General features: G+C 53.4%; 1 protein-coding gene across 6 annotated transcripts in view; it reads left to right on the plus strand.

Moving 5' to 3' along the window:
* DTX2 (deltex E3 ubiquitin ligase 2) overlaps window positions 1-11,582 on the plus strand; it is a 34,398-nt gene extending 22,816 nt beyond the window's left edge. For 3 of the 6 annotated variants that reach the window (XM_021550933.3, XM_085557538.1, XM_085557537.1), the window contains exons 5-10: window positions 1,866-1,997; window positions 9,032-9,102; window positions 9,691-9,849; window positions 9,932-10,093; window positions 10,718-10,807; window positions 10,926-11,582. In XM_021550933.3, coding sequence (XP_021406608.2) covers window positions 1,866-1,997; window positions 9,032-9,102; window positions 9,691-9,849; window positions 9,932-10,093; window positions 10,718-10,807; window positions 10,926-11,150 — 839 coding nt within the window. In that variant the 3' untranslated portion in view covers window positions 11,151-11,582. Of the gene's footprint in view, window positions 1-1,865; window positions 1,998-8,095; window positions 8,183-9,031; window positions 9,103-9,690; window positions 9,850-9,931; window positions 10,094-10,717; window positions 10,808-10,925 lie in introns of all 6 variants that reach the window. The other 3 variants (XM_021550934.3, XM_085557540.1, XM_085557541.1) reach the window with 2 other exon arrangements.
* The last annotated feature ends 2,202 nt before the right edge of the window (window positions 11,583-13,784 follow it).

Raw genomic sequence — 13,784 nt, forward strand, 5'->3', positions numbered from 1 at the left:
TGAAAAAAACAAGTAGCTTTTGTTCTGGGGACATTTAAGCTCTTCTTTAATGCTCCCTGGGAGTGGTGGGCTGCTGACTTTGGGTTGAGAACTTGCAATAGGCTTGTGGCCTTTAGTTAGGATTTAAAGGGAGTTACTTTGGTGGTGAAATTTCTGGGTCTGATGAACTCTCCTTGGTTGTGCCTGGTGCTGCCAGTAGGGCAAGGGGTACTAACCCAGTCTTTGTATGTTTTGGAGGTTCTCCTCTGGCTCTGCAGCTCCTGGGAGCTGGGAGAACTCTAGATCCGGATCCCTCTGAGGGTGATCCATTGCTGCCTGGTTACCTATTTCCATTTGGAAGTGCATTTCACCATCCATTGGGCAGCCTGGTCTTGTGCTCAGCCCAGCTCTTCCAGAAGTTCTTGGTAACCCTGGGGAAACTTTTTCCTCCATATCTGTCCCACTCCCTCTCTGGTGAAACCCTTTCTGTCTTTTGGCCCTTAGATGGGAAAGTTTTAGTAAAAACATTCAACTGTGGCTGTCAAGAAAAGAGTTGAACAGCTTCTGGAATATTTGTGCTCAGACCTTAGGAAAAGGAGGTACAAATTGTGGTCAGCACAGTGTAGGAGTAATTCTGCTTGTGAAGCACTGACACAGACTTTGCACAGGGGATTTGCAGTCACAGGACACACGTTCTTGACTGGTTGCATATTTGAGGCAGAAAATAGTCTTACCACTTGCACACAAAGCTGATGCTTCCCATCATAACTTGATTTTTCAGTCATGTGTGGGCACGGTGCCTCATTTTTGTCCTGAACAAATGTGCTCTAGAATCTTCCTTTCTCCATATGACTGAATAGAGGCTTGCAAAAATAAAATGCTTGGAAATCTCATCTTTGGCCATGCATTACTGAGCAGGAATGTCTGTAGCATTAGGATGTGGTTTGTGTGTCTGCCCTCAGAGGGGATTTCTGGGGAAATGCTAGCTTTTAGGTTTTCTGCTGTTGGTTTGCAACTATAAGCTTTTTTTTCTTGTTTCTGGTGCTGGTTGCAGGTGGGAAGTTGCTCTTGGGAAACCAAAATCGGGTATTCTATTGGATGTAAGTGTGAGAGCAGTATGGTACCTTGGAAATGTAATGATTTGTAACCAGCCTGGATTTCATAGGCAAACATCATCTCAGATCAGCGTGATCAGTCCTGTAGCTTTCTGTGTGCCAATTTTACCTTCAGGGAATAGCTGTCCTTTTTAATGATTCATTAGTTTTATCAAACTGCATCCCATGGATACAGCTGGCTGGGATGGGGGAGGATGAGGATTGCATTGCTGCTGGGAGCAAGGGAAAACAAGAGTGCAGGGAGGAGAGGTTGTGGGGGCTGTGTGGGGCAGCTCTGCCCTGGTGTTTGAAGGGGGATTAGTTCAGTGTGACACTGTTGAAATGTGTGGCTTTAGTGGGGAGCAGCTGAGCAGGACCTTTAGGGGTTACAGGTGATGCCCTTCATCCTTCAGGGCTGCTTCCAGGGCTCTGGTCAGCAGGAGAACTTGGCACCACAGCAGGCTCGGTGCCTGAGGAGCCCTGAAGCCCAGAGAGGAAGGTCCTCTTTACACACCAGCACAAAGGGTCACAGACAAGACATGTGCCCACATTTCCCCCCCTTAATTCACTGCCTGGGCTCCTCCCTCTGAAAACCTCCAGATCCTCTCCTTGTGCTGACTCCAACCCTGTTACTTCTCAGATGTTTTACGCCCTCAGAACTAAGGGCTTGGGTTTTATTTTATTTTACTTTATTTTGATTTTCTTTGAAAGGTTAAAGGTTTTTTTTTTTTTTTTAATGAATGTGTTTCCCCATTGTTTCCTTCCTGCATGTTGACCTCGTACCCACTGTAGGCATGACAGCTATTCTGATGTCAGCCGCCGGACTGCCCGTGTACCTCACCCGTGTGCCGCAAGCTGCCAGCACCCATAAGGCCACTAAAAAACACAGCTCAGTTAAGGAGGGGAGGAAAGTGTCCAAGAAAGGTAGTTCCTGCTCAAACTCTGATATTTGCTTCCATCTCCTTTTCTTTATCTCTCTGCATCCCTCTTTTCCTCTTGTCTCTCCCCCCCAACCCTCGTGGCTCTTCTGGTTTGACTGATGATGTTCATCCCAGCGAGGGGAGAAGCAGGACACATCTCCCTTGAACTGCAGTGTCTCTGACAGGCTCTAAAATAACATGGTAAAGAAGGTGTGGTCAGCTTGTTTCCACACAAAATGAAAGCTGGAACAGATCTGTGCTCTGCATGTCAGACTCCAGCCTCCCCTGTGATCCTGCTACACCCACATGGGGAGTGTCCACATACCAGGACCTTCTGAATTCTTGGTGGAACGAGTCTGAGAGCTGAGGAACCATTAGGAAGAACATCAAATCCATATGTTCTCCACAGAGAAGATTTGCTAGTGAGCCATGCTTGTCATGATTGAGTCATAGGATGACAAGGACCTCCCAGACAAGCAGACCCCTGAGTTGTGCAGGCCTTTTGAGGTCAAATTGCAGAGGATTTGTTCTCTCCACCTCAGTCTGGGGTGGAAGGGAGTGAAGTGGAGCATTCTCAGGTGGATGTGCACTGGCAGGAAGGGATGGATTCCTTCAGCTCACTTGCTGAGTGGAGCCTTCTCCAGGGCAGGGCTTTCATTTCTCCTCTTCATATCTCTGGCACTCCTCACCTGCACAGAGCCTGTGGCTCCCAGCTGAGAGCCTGGATCCCATCCGTGTGCCTGGGACTCTGCAGGGGTAGGTGTGAATCCAGCCTGGTGTAGCTGTAGAGGTTGTTTGCCAGCCTTGGCACAGGGGTGTCAACCACCACCTAACCTACAGCATGCCCCGCTCTGGATGAGCCAGGTGGGGACTGGACATGTTCAACACAGATCTCTACATTTAAGAAAGGAAAGAGCCCAGACCTGGAGAGGAAGAGGCATGTGCCTGTCTAGAGAGATTTGTCGTACCTTTATCTCTCTTTGGAGTATGTGAGCTCCAAAGCTGTCTGAAGGAGGCAGGAAGGAAAATAGAAATGAAATGAGGAGGGAGGTATTTTATGGAAATGCATTATGGAGAGAGCTGTGAGAAGGAGTGAGAAAGCAAATGTGGAGTAGGATGTGTGATCAAGGGGGAGGAGAAAGCAGGGGCAGCAGGAGAAGCAGCAAAGAACAGGAGGAGCAAAGGAAAATGGGAGGTGAAGGAGAAGAGCTGAGCAGAGGTGGGTGGCAGAGGGGCTGGATGAGGATCCTGCTCCATGGAGCCAGCTGGCAGTGTGCTGGGGTTATGTGGCTCCTGGTGCTTCACTCCGGGCATGGGCAGCATGCAAGGGCAGGAGTGAGGGCTGGGTGGTGGGGATGCCCTGGAAACAGTGCCAAAAGGGAGCTGTAGGGAGGCCAGACCCTTCCAAGAGGCACTGGAGCCCAGACCAACGAGGGCCAGGCCTGCACTGATGCTGGTCACCTGCTGTGGCTTAGTGACATGAAACAGCTGTATTTAGGTCACAGGGTGGCCACAGACACAACCTGGCTGGCTGCTGCCTTTTCCTCTGTGCTGTTTGTTGGTCCAGGTGCTGTCTGCTCCCAGCATCTGACCCTCCCTGGCATCGTGGGACAGCAGCAATGCAGGGCATGGGAAGGTGGGACATGGGCTGGGAGGTGAGAGCAGCACACACCGCATTGGGTGTCCCACAGCTGTATCTGTGCACCCCATCAGCATCACTTCTTCAGTTCCTCAGCGCTGGCTCAGCCCCAGGGCTGCTGTCACCTCCCTGCCAGCTCTGCAATGCCACCTGCTGGGGCTGGGACACCTCCGGAGGAGCAGAGAGGCAGCACCAACAGGAGGGATGGAATGGGAAAGGGACATCAAGCATCTCCTTCTCCCATCCAGCATGGCAGGATTTGTCCCAGCTGTCCTCATCCTGCCCAGGATGTGCTGCAGAGGAGGCTTGAGATCAGCCCTCTCCTACACTGACCCATGAGAAGAGGAGCCTTTCAGTGGTTTTGGGTGTTAAAATCCCCCCTCTTATTTTAAAAAGCAGGATTACTGTCAGTGGGTGCTGGGATGCCCCTGTGGAGTGCCTCACTTCTGGGATGCATAATGGTGTTCAGTCCCTTCTAGGAACAAGCTGTGTTTGTACAACACCCCTCAGGGCTTAGGAACTTTATTCTGCAGTGCAGGTACTGAGCCTGACTTTTGGCCAGACTGTTCTTTCCCTTCACAGACCCTGATGCTGCCAACAGAGAGAGATGGGCTCATTTATGCCCTGAATTTCTGCATGGTCTGTTCTTTGCCACTTCCCTTTAGGATTTTGCATCATGGAGAGCTCAAGCAAGAGCTCTGCATCCAGGACTAGCCCCAGCATTGCACTGACCACAACCAGCTGGTGGTGGGTGCACTGTGCTCCTGCTGAGCCCCTTCTCCCTCCCTCCTGCTGCTGCCAGCCCTGGCTCCACAGGGGGTGATGCAGGGCTGGTGGAATTGCAGCTGGCTCTGTCAATAGCTGGGGTGTGTTAAACAGAGGCGCTAATTAGTCAGGACTCGTTAGCGTTGTTGCTGCTCTGGCAGGGATGTCTCTGGCACAGCCAGGTGCTGCAGGGCTTGGGGAAGCCGTAGTTTCTGGGCAGGTTCTGTGCTCTCCATGCTGGCACGGGGCCTGGCAGCCTCTGCCATCCCCATGGATTGGGATGCTGCAGCCACTCGCTGCCCCGTGCCAGCACTGCTGGGACCTGACTGCTGGCTGGGAGGCAGGAAGACAAGTGGCTTGTCCTGCTCTCTCCAAGTGCTGCTTGGAGCAGCTGCATGCTGCAGGCCACCACAGGGCTCCCCAGCCTTTCCAAGGACCTCCAGGGACTGCCTGGGTCTGCTGTGTCACTTGTTAGCCACTTTTACCTGGTGAGGAGGTTTCCCTGCACATCCTCCTCTCTGGGAAGGGCAGTCACTGCAGGTGCTGCAGTGAGGAAGGAGAGGAGCATGCTCATCCTTCCTTGCCATCCACCTGCAGCTGGATGTACAGACTGTGCCAGTGCCTGTGGGACTGGGGAGTCCCTCAGAGCTGGGAGATCTTGCTATTCCCATGGGGAAACATCTGCTGAAGGAGACAGGCTGCAGAAACAGGGATGCTCTGACCAGAGCAGCCTGGTTACTGGATTATCCTGCTGAAATGCTGAATATGGAGAAATCTGTAGGTGCAGCTTTTCCAAGTCCATGGAGCAGAGGTGATGGGAGCTGTGTGACTGTCCATGGCAATAACTAGGAACAACCAGTGTCTGGCCTGTAGAGGGTATAAAAAAAAGTCTGCTGGAAACCATATGGCTTGTTTTGGGCTACAGAAGGAGATATTACTGATGCAAGTATTTGGTTGCTGTGCAAGGATTCAAAACACATCTGTGAAATGTTGCCCATGGAAAGCCCTTGCTGCAGCAAGCAGATAATTATCTACAGGGAGGAAGGGGAAGCATTAAAAACAATTTGATATTCCTCTCTTTGTAAAAGAAAGAATGGTAAACATTTTTTGGCATCCTGGATAAATGTAGCACAGCTCTGTGCCAGCTGGTGATAAATGGCACTGGTCGATTCTTCCAGTCCATTTTCAATCCACTATTGAATCCAGAAGACTCTGGGGACTGACCAAGCTTTGATGATCCCAGGGGATGGCCAGAACAAAGATTTGGAGGCAAACACTTTTATGGAATAAACAGCCCTGTAAGGAAGTGATTCATGTGTTGGAGCATACGTAGCTCGTGCCATGGTCCCAGCTGCCTCCTGGCTCCCCCTGTGCTGCTGGGATATGGCCAGCCAGACAAGCTGGTCTGCCCAAGGAAAGCCATGTGGACTTTGCTACCCTTCCTGAAAAAGAGCTCTCAGCATCAAAAGTCCCTTCTTTGGGACTGGACTTTGAAATCCTTGCAGCTGGGGGGGGATTTTTCTAAAATACCAGGCTGCCTAATCCTTTCTCTCTCCAGGCAGCTTTGGTGGCTCTAAATGCATTAGAGCATCGTCACAGCAAAGAGACAGGGACAGATTGCAGATGCCACAGTGCAAATCCATCAGGCATGGGTTTCCTCAGGGCAGCTGAGGGCTGCATCACCTTCTGCCTGTTTGGTTCCCCCAGCTCCATCCTAATGCCAGCTGGTGAAGTGGTGTAATGCCCAAAATCCCAAGGCCTTTCCTGTCTCACTGTCATCCAGCTCTGCACCAGAATTTTTGTCTCCTTTCATCGATTTCGTTTGAATGAGCCTGGCCAGTTCTTGAGTCAGTTATCTCTTTGTTCCTTGGAGCTGCTCCAGAGAAGAAAAGTCACGAGGCATTCTGTGGAAGGGGCAACCCCCACCACCCTGAACAAGCTGAACTGCTTGCTCTAAAGCTGCTCGGATCTGCTGTGCAGGTGGGAGCAGGTGAGCTGGGGCTTTCTGCCAAGTGCTGGGCAGGTGTTGCTGCTGGTGTAACACTTGTCCCTGCTCCCTTCCCTTGCTGTCTTCACCTTGGCTGTGCATCTTTTTGGCTTTTCTTCCTCCAGCCCAAAGCCAGAGGAGACAAGAAGGTCACTTCAGAAAGAGCCACCTGGAAAATGCAGGTTGGGTGGAGAAGGACTTGGTGGTCAGTCTGTCTGTCTGTCTGCCAGGCAGCACAGGATCCACAAGGATGAGAACACAGTGATCATCGTGGGAGTGGATGGCCTTAAGGGGGATAATAGCTAGTCCTGCCCACAGCACTCTTTCTGAAACCTGTGAAGCAGGAGAAGCTGAAACCTCCATCTCCTCTAGGGCCATGAAGGTCTCCAGGGACTGATTCCAAGTGCCACACGTGGGAAGTGCCACCCTGTCTTTGCCAGCTGGATGTGACAGAACACTCAGCTGGGGAGTTTCAGGCACAGTGAGCTGGGACAGCTCAGACTGATCACATCCCCTTCAGACTCATTCCTACCTCTTGATCCTCTGCATGCAAGCAAGGTCCCAGCAGAGAATTCCTGGAATTTCTTTTGGAAAAGACAAGACAAGGAGCCAGGTCCCCTGTGAGATCTGGTGATGAGGCCTTGAAGCAGCTCCTGGCACTGCTGAGCCCTTGGCCTCAAAGGTGGAAGCCTGAGGCTTGCCCAGGCTCCTCCCTGTTTCCTGCTCTTGGGACAGTTCTTGGAAATGCATTTTCAGGGGATTTTGGCCCCTGAAGAGGAAAACATCTGCTTCTGTGTTGTTCTTTGGCTTAATGCTTAATCCTGTTGTCGCCTATCTGGCTTGGGATCTCCAGAGATTGGTCCTCACAGCCCTGCTCTGGCTGAGATGTCAGGCATCCCTCCTGCCCAGCACTGGCACTTGGAGTGAACATCCTTCACCTCCGGCTTCCTCTTCTTGCTCTGTGTGCTCAGCCATCCTTTCCTCCTGCTGCTGCTGGCAGAAATCACGGGTTTCAGGTTGGCCAGGAATCCCCTTCTGAAAATAACTCATCTTAATGACTGTGTTTTCACTTAGGAGAGTCCAGCCCACAGTTCCTCAGCCTTCTTAGCTAAAGGATGTTGATGCTCTGCCTTCCTCTCTTCCATGCTGTTCTAGGGAATGAGGGACTTCTACCTGGTAGAGGATCTGTGCCATCCAGGCAGAGGTTCAACACCATTTGTGGCACATGAGCAGTCCTTCCCTTCTGTTTCATGTTTGTCTCTCCATGAAAAGTGGTTATCCAGAAAATAGCACCCCCTCCTTCCTGCTCGTGACAGACGTGGATTTTTGGATTGGAATAACAGCTCCAGTGGCTGTCTCTTGGTGTGCAACTTCTTGAACCACAGAGCCAGTGCTTGTGAACCCTCTGTCTTCCCTCAAGGCCCCAGAATGGATGGGGAGAGCTGAAGATGGGTCATGCAGGTTCAGCTGTAGCTCTGATCCCTGGCTGGTCCACGTGTGTCCTCCTGGGAGCATGGAGTTGGGAGCAGCAGTGCTCTCCATGCTAAAGCATCCTCCTGGACAGGATGGAGTTGGAGAAGGGAGAGCTATGCTTTGGCCAGCCTGTTTGTCACAGCATTGCTTTCTCCTAGTGTCCCCCAGAAGTGGATTCAAGAAGGAAGGATGAGATTCCCCCAAGCAAAGTGTCTGATCTCTCTTTGCCTCCTGCCAGGTGGAGTTGTAACATCACTTGTGCAAATGTTTCTTTTCCCAGGCTGGTGGAAAAGCCTGGCAGCTCCTGTGGCAGGCCTGAAGCCTGGTAAGGACCAGGTGCCTTGCCAGAGGTATGGGGTGCTCCTGGCTTAAGCCAAGCCTTGCTAGGCAGCTCCAGGAGGATGGGCTGGAAGTTGAGGTGACAGTGGATGCACTCAGTGGTAATTTGCTCTTGGTGTTGTGTGATGTTTGTTGCTTCATCCCATAATGCCTCCAGGGACCAGGCTGGTGGGCTGCTCAGGTCTCTGTGCCTGGGTGGATGGGACCAGGGATTATATTTGGGAAGATGCAAAGATACTGTCTCATGCTGCAGATAGGGTTCATGTTGAAAGCTGGTTTATTTTATACACCTGGTAACTTGTGCTGTGTCTTGCCAGGTGTGAGGGTGTGGAAGCTCAGGACCAAGGCCACTGTTTCATGTTAAGGATGTGGAGCTCATTGTGCTGTGTTCAAAACTGGGCCTGAAGCTCAGAGTGTTGCTGGGTTTCCTTGCTGGGCACCAGCTGGGGTGGTGTGGCAATGCCTTTTTTCCTCCTTTGACAACACAGACTGTGTGATCCTCTGTCCCATCAAGGCTGCTGGGTTTGATCCCAGCTGTCTTCTGCTGTGCACAGAAAGTCCATCTGGGATGTGCCTGGTGTCACTTGGGGTGTGTGACAAGAACAGGAGCACACCAGCTACACTCACAGCCCTGGTGGGAGCCATGGCTCAAAGCAAAGCCTTTGCTGGGCTTGTAGGGATCTGTTGGAGTGTTCTGTTCTCCCCTTCTAACCCTGACCTTTCTCCTTGGCATCCTGGCCAGTGACCTGCTTGTCTGCCTTCTCTCTAGCTCACCCCACATGGGCCATCGTACCATGCAGTCTCTGACTTGTCTGTCTCATCTCTCCTTGTGCAGCCACTCCAACAGAGCCAGAATCCGTGGTGAAGAAATACCTGGAAGAGCTGAAGGGTGCTCCTGCTGATGAGGTAAGAGGACAGTGAAGCAACTGCAGCTTGCCCAGTTCACTGGGGTGCCAAGGAAGCCACAGCAGTGCCCAAGGGCCATGCCTCCATGGGTGTCTGGTGTGGTGCATGGTGCTGCTTGCAGTGGCACTGTTGATGTGAGGTGGAGAGTCCTCAGCACTGCCTGAAGTTCACATGTGACAGCAGGTGACTTGTCCTCATCAGAGGACTGTGAGGAAGGCTCAGTGTGGGTGGAATAGCTCATCCTGACAGTGCCCCCATTTCCTTTGGAGGATGGAGTTTGGTTTTGGTCTCAGCGCTGAGAGGTCAAAACTAGAGATCAATCCCTGCATTGGAGCTCCTTTGCAGAGAAGCAGGATGTAGCCATACTGTTCTCTTTGACTGATGCCAGCTCTCCACCTCCTGGACAATGCAGGAAGTGGAGTGGAGCAATACCAGCCATATAAGGAAACCTGTCTCTGTGTCCTTAAATCTCAATTAAAGCTGAAGGGCTGAAGGCAAATCTTCCTGAAGCATCTCCTTGATGGCTTCCTTGGTGTGCCAGTCCTCAGGACCAGCCTGTGCTCACACACGTGGTGCTTTCTCCTGCAGGACTGCATGATCTGCATGGAGAAGCTGTCCTCCCCCTCGGGCTACAGCGACTCCTGCCAGTCCAGCACCATCAGGCCGGAGGCAGTCGGCCGCCTGAGGAACTGCCAGCACTCCTTCCACATGCTCTGCATGCTGGCCATGTACTCCAACGGGAACAAGGTACTGAGCTGGCCCATCTCAGCAGCCCTGCCTGCAGGTGGCTGTGCTGGGGAGCTCTGATGTGGCTTCTCTCCCCTGGCAGGATGGCAGTTTGCAGTGCCCCTCCTGTAAAACCATCTACGGAGAGAAAACTGGTACCCAGCCCAAAGGGAAGATGGAGGTCTCCACTTTCCCCCAGTCCCTCCCAGGACACAAGGACTGTGGGACAATCCGGATTGTGTATCACATCAGCAGGGGCATCCAGGTGAGTGCCCAGCATGCTGGCAGACAGCACAAGCTGGGAGAGCCTCCCAGAAAAGTCCTGGGAGCCAGTGCAGCACCTGCTGGCAGCCCTTTGCTGAGCAGCCTGTGGTTCCTGGAGCCAGCAGCTGATCTGGCTGCTCTTCAACATGTGAGGGCCTCCTCCATCAGAGATCTTTCCCTGAGCAGCCCCAGCTGTTCACCTGCAGTAAAGTCTGGTGTTTGCCTGAAGCAGGGAGGAGATGCCCATGATCACAAGGTGGGAAGCATCCCGTGGTCTGGTTTCACAGCTCATGTTGGTTTCAGTGGTGGGAGTGAACTTTCAAAGGTTTGAGCTGTGTGGCCTTTTTAAGGTGTTACCAGAGCACATGGAAAAAGCAGCGTTTTGGGGCTGTCTCTCGCCAGAATTTAGGTAGATTTTACATCTGGCTTTGTATCCCAGCTGCTTTTGGAGGATCTGTAGTAGTCATGTGTCCTTGAGAACAACAGACACGTACTCACCAGCAATGCCTTGCTGCCTCTACGTGGAAGAGCTGGTTTGGGATGGGCCTGTGTCAGATCTTGCTGCTGATGTCCAATTCACAGGAAGATGGATATGTCCATGACAAACCTGTCTCATCTCTTGCAGGGCCCGGAGCACCCCAACCCTGGCATGCCATACACAGCCAGAGGCTTTCCTCGCTATTGCTACCTACCAGACAACGAGAAGGGCAGGAAGGTGAGGTATCACACCCTGATAACACCACCCTTAAGCTGTCAAGCTCCTGACAAGCTGCATTCATGGCACAAATCTCCTAGCTGCTGCTCCTAGCTTTGTTTTTCCTTTGCCCCTCTAGGTCCTGGAGCTCCTGAAGGTGGCCTGGAAGAGACGCCTGATTTTCACAGTGGGCACCTCCAACACCACGGGCGAGAGCAACACGGTGGTGTGGAACGAGATCCACCACAAGACTGAGATGGACTCAAACCTCAGTGGCCATGGCTACCCTGACCCCAACTACCTGGACAATGTGCTGGCAGAGCTGGCTGCCCAGGGTGTCACCGAGGACTGCCTGGGCCAGTGAGCCTCAGGGGCCACCTAGTGCACTTATTCCTGATGCCTTAAGTTCCCGTGTCCGAGCGCCCGTCACACTGAGCAATAACAGTTCCGTGGGAGCCCTGCCCGCTCTTCACAGTTTTTTGGTGGGGGGGTGTGGGGGAGGGAAGGATATTTTTGTAGAAGCTGTGCTTGTGTCTCTGGGTGGGATTGATGGCTGCAGCCAGGAGCAGCAGGGATGGGACTGAGGTGACAGATCCCCTGGGGAAGGCAGGCCCTTCCTTTGGTTATGCCTGGGGACAGGGTGGGAGAGGAGAGTGCCTTGCTTCCAGTAGACCACCTGGAAGTCAAACAAGGTCCTCCTTTTGGGACACATCATCTCCCTGTCTGAGGCACCTCTTGCCTCCCTCCTGCTGTGTATCTCTACTGGGTCCCAATAAACTCTTCATTCTCACAGCAAGACCCTGCTCTGCTTTCCTGCTGTTCAGGGCTTGGGGTGGGTCTCTTTGGGGAACCAGCCTCCTCCATGGAGCCACAGACAATTAATCCAGCCAGGAGGGAAAGCTCAGCTCTGCTGGAGGGACACACATCTCAGTGGAGGCAGGACACTGCTCCTAGGGGTTGTGGCTCCTGCCTGTCAGTGCTTGGCCACTGGAGTTTGGTGTCTGTGGCCATGGTGCCAGCAGAGGTGACTTAGCAGTGTCCACCATGTGCGAAGTTGCAGCCCCACTTCTCTCATCCCAAGGACGAGAGGCAGAACCTGTGCCTCTCCTCTCAGGTGAAATGGCAGCAATTCAGTGAAGCCTGTGCAGGGAGGAGCTGCTGTGCTCTGTGCTGCTGCTGCAGGGATGCTGGTGCCACCAGCTGGTGACAGTCACCTTCCTCCCAGCAGCACTGGTGGGCAGCCCAGGTGCCAGCAGCGATGCTCTGGCTGGGAGCCTGTTCCTGCTCTGGCTGCTGGCACCTTGGAAGCAGGATATTGTCCCTGTACATTGCTGTACATTGTCCCCAGGCTCCTTGACAGATGGGAGCTGATGTCTTTTGAAGAGCTGTTTCTTGTCACCTGGGGAGTGATATATTTTGAAGAGTTGTTTCTGGCTCTTCCTCTCCCTGTAGCCACTAGACCCAGCTGCACATTAAATCCATCCAATCCATCCCTTTGGCACTGGTGCCATCCGCCATTTCACCTCCTTCCTGGGAAATCTGGGATGGGGCTGGGCTTTGTGGCAGCACTACCTGGGACCAGCACATCCTGGACCAGATAAGGGGCACTTTGCTTCCTGTCATGCCAATATGAAGATAAAAGGTTTTTCTGAGCCATTGAGTGGTGGAGCTTTCCCCAGTGTCCATCTTGTGCCTGCAAGCTCTAAGAAAACCCCTCAAATATCTAGTGGAATCTGGGCATGCTGCAGGAATGGCAGCTCCATGGGAGCTGCAGTGACGTGTCTGTGTTGCTAAGCTCTACACAAATGGGCTCTGTCTGCTCTTCTCCCACCCTGGTTGCAAAAGGGAGAGGTCTTGAGTTCAAACCTAAGCTTTGTATCCCTGGATTATGCTGTCCCTGCAACCAAAGCAGTGAATTGAAGCAAAGATTGAAGCAGGGTTCACTCAACCCTGTACAAAGCAAGAATTTCCTGCTGAGCCTGGCTTGAGACATCTCCAGCAGCTGCTGCTGGGTGTGAATCAGCTGGAGCCTCCCTGCATCTGGGCTGGTCCAGGGCAGGGGCACGGGGCTGGGTGAGCCAGCCAAGCTCAGCAGCTCATCCCTGACTGGTTTTGGACACGAGGCATCTCCTAAAATCCTTCTCCTCTCTGTGCTGGGCCCAAGGTGGCCTAGCCCCTGTGGCAGGGGGATCCAAGGGGTGGAAGGGAGCAGAGCCAGGAGCTCAGGCACGGTGCTGTAGGGAAGTGCTTTGAAAGGTGGGGTGAAAGCATAACCGTAAAAATATAACCTCTCGGAGCCAGGAGGGGACAGAGTCCCAGATAAAAGCTTCTGCTGCCCCCAGGCACATTTAACCAAAATCCTTGTGTCCCCTCTCCCCAGCTGGAGCCCCAGGGAGAGGAGAGGGGGGTGTCTCCCAGCCCCTGCGGTGGTGTCTCATCTGCCACAGGGTGGTTATTATTAGCCCAGCCTTGACCCCGCAGCTATGCTGGGTACCGGCAGCTGAAACTGTGACTCAGTGTCCCCTGCGTCACCCCCCTGCGTCACCCCCTGCCCCTCACCTTGCTGCTGGCACCTTGCCGGCCGGGCAGCACCAGGGGAGAGCCGGGGGGACCTGGGGGGGTCCCCGGGGCGAGTGTTGCTGGGCAGGTGTGGGGGATAAGGCCGGGATAAGGGGGGAGGGAGGGAGGCTGCAGCTGCGCCTGGTTTTCCCCTCTGCAGCTGGACCGTGTAATCTTTGAATGCCCCATTTCCACTTAATCTGAAGGCGCGGTCCCGGCCCCTTGGGAAGGGGGGGAAATCTCCTCCCACGCAGGAGTGGGCAGCCGCTCCCCTTGGCAAACACGGCAGAAGGAGCGCTCCGAGCCCTCTGCGGGGGGAGCGGCGCTCGGGGGCTCCCGGCCGCGGGGCGCTCCCGCTCCAGGGCCGTGTCCTGCCCCCATCCCAAGGGCTTGGAAGGGCTACGAGAGATGGGGAAACGTCAGCGTGTGGGGTGGCCCC

This window comes from Lonchura striata, chromosome 19, assembly GCF_050655825.1.
Source record: "Lonchura striata isolate lonStrDom1 chromosome 19, ASM5065582v1, whole genome shotgun sequence".
Taxonomy (NCBI): Eukaryota; Metazoa; Chordata; class Aves; order Passeriformes; family Estrildidae; genus Lonchura; species Lonchura striata.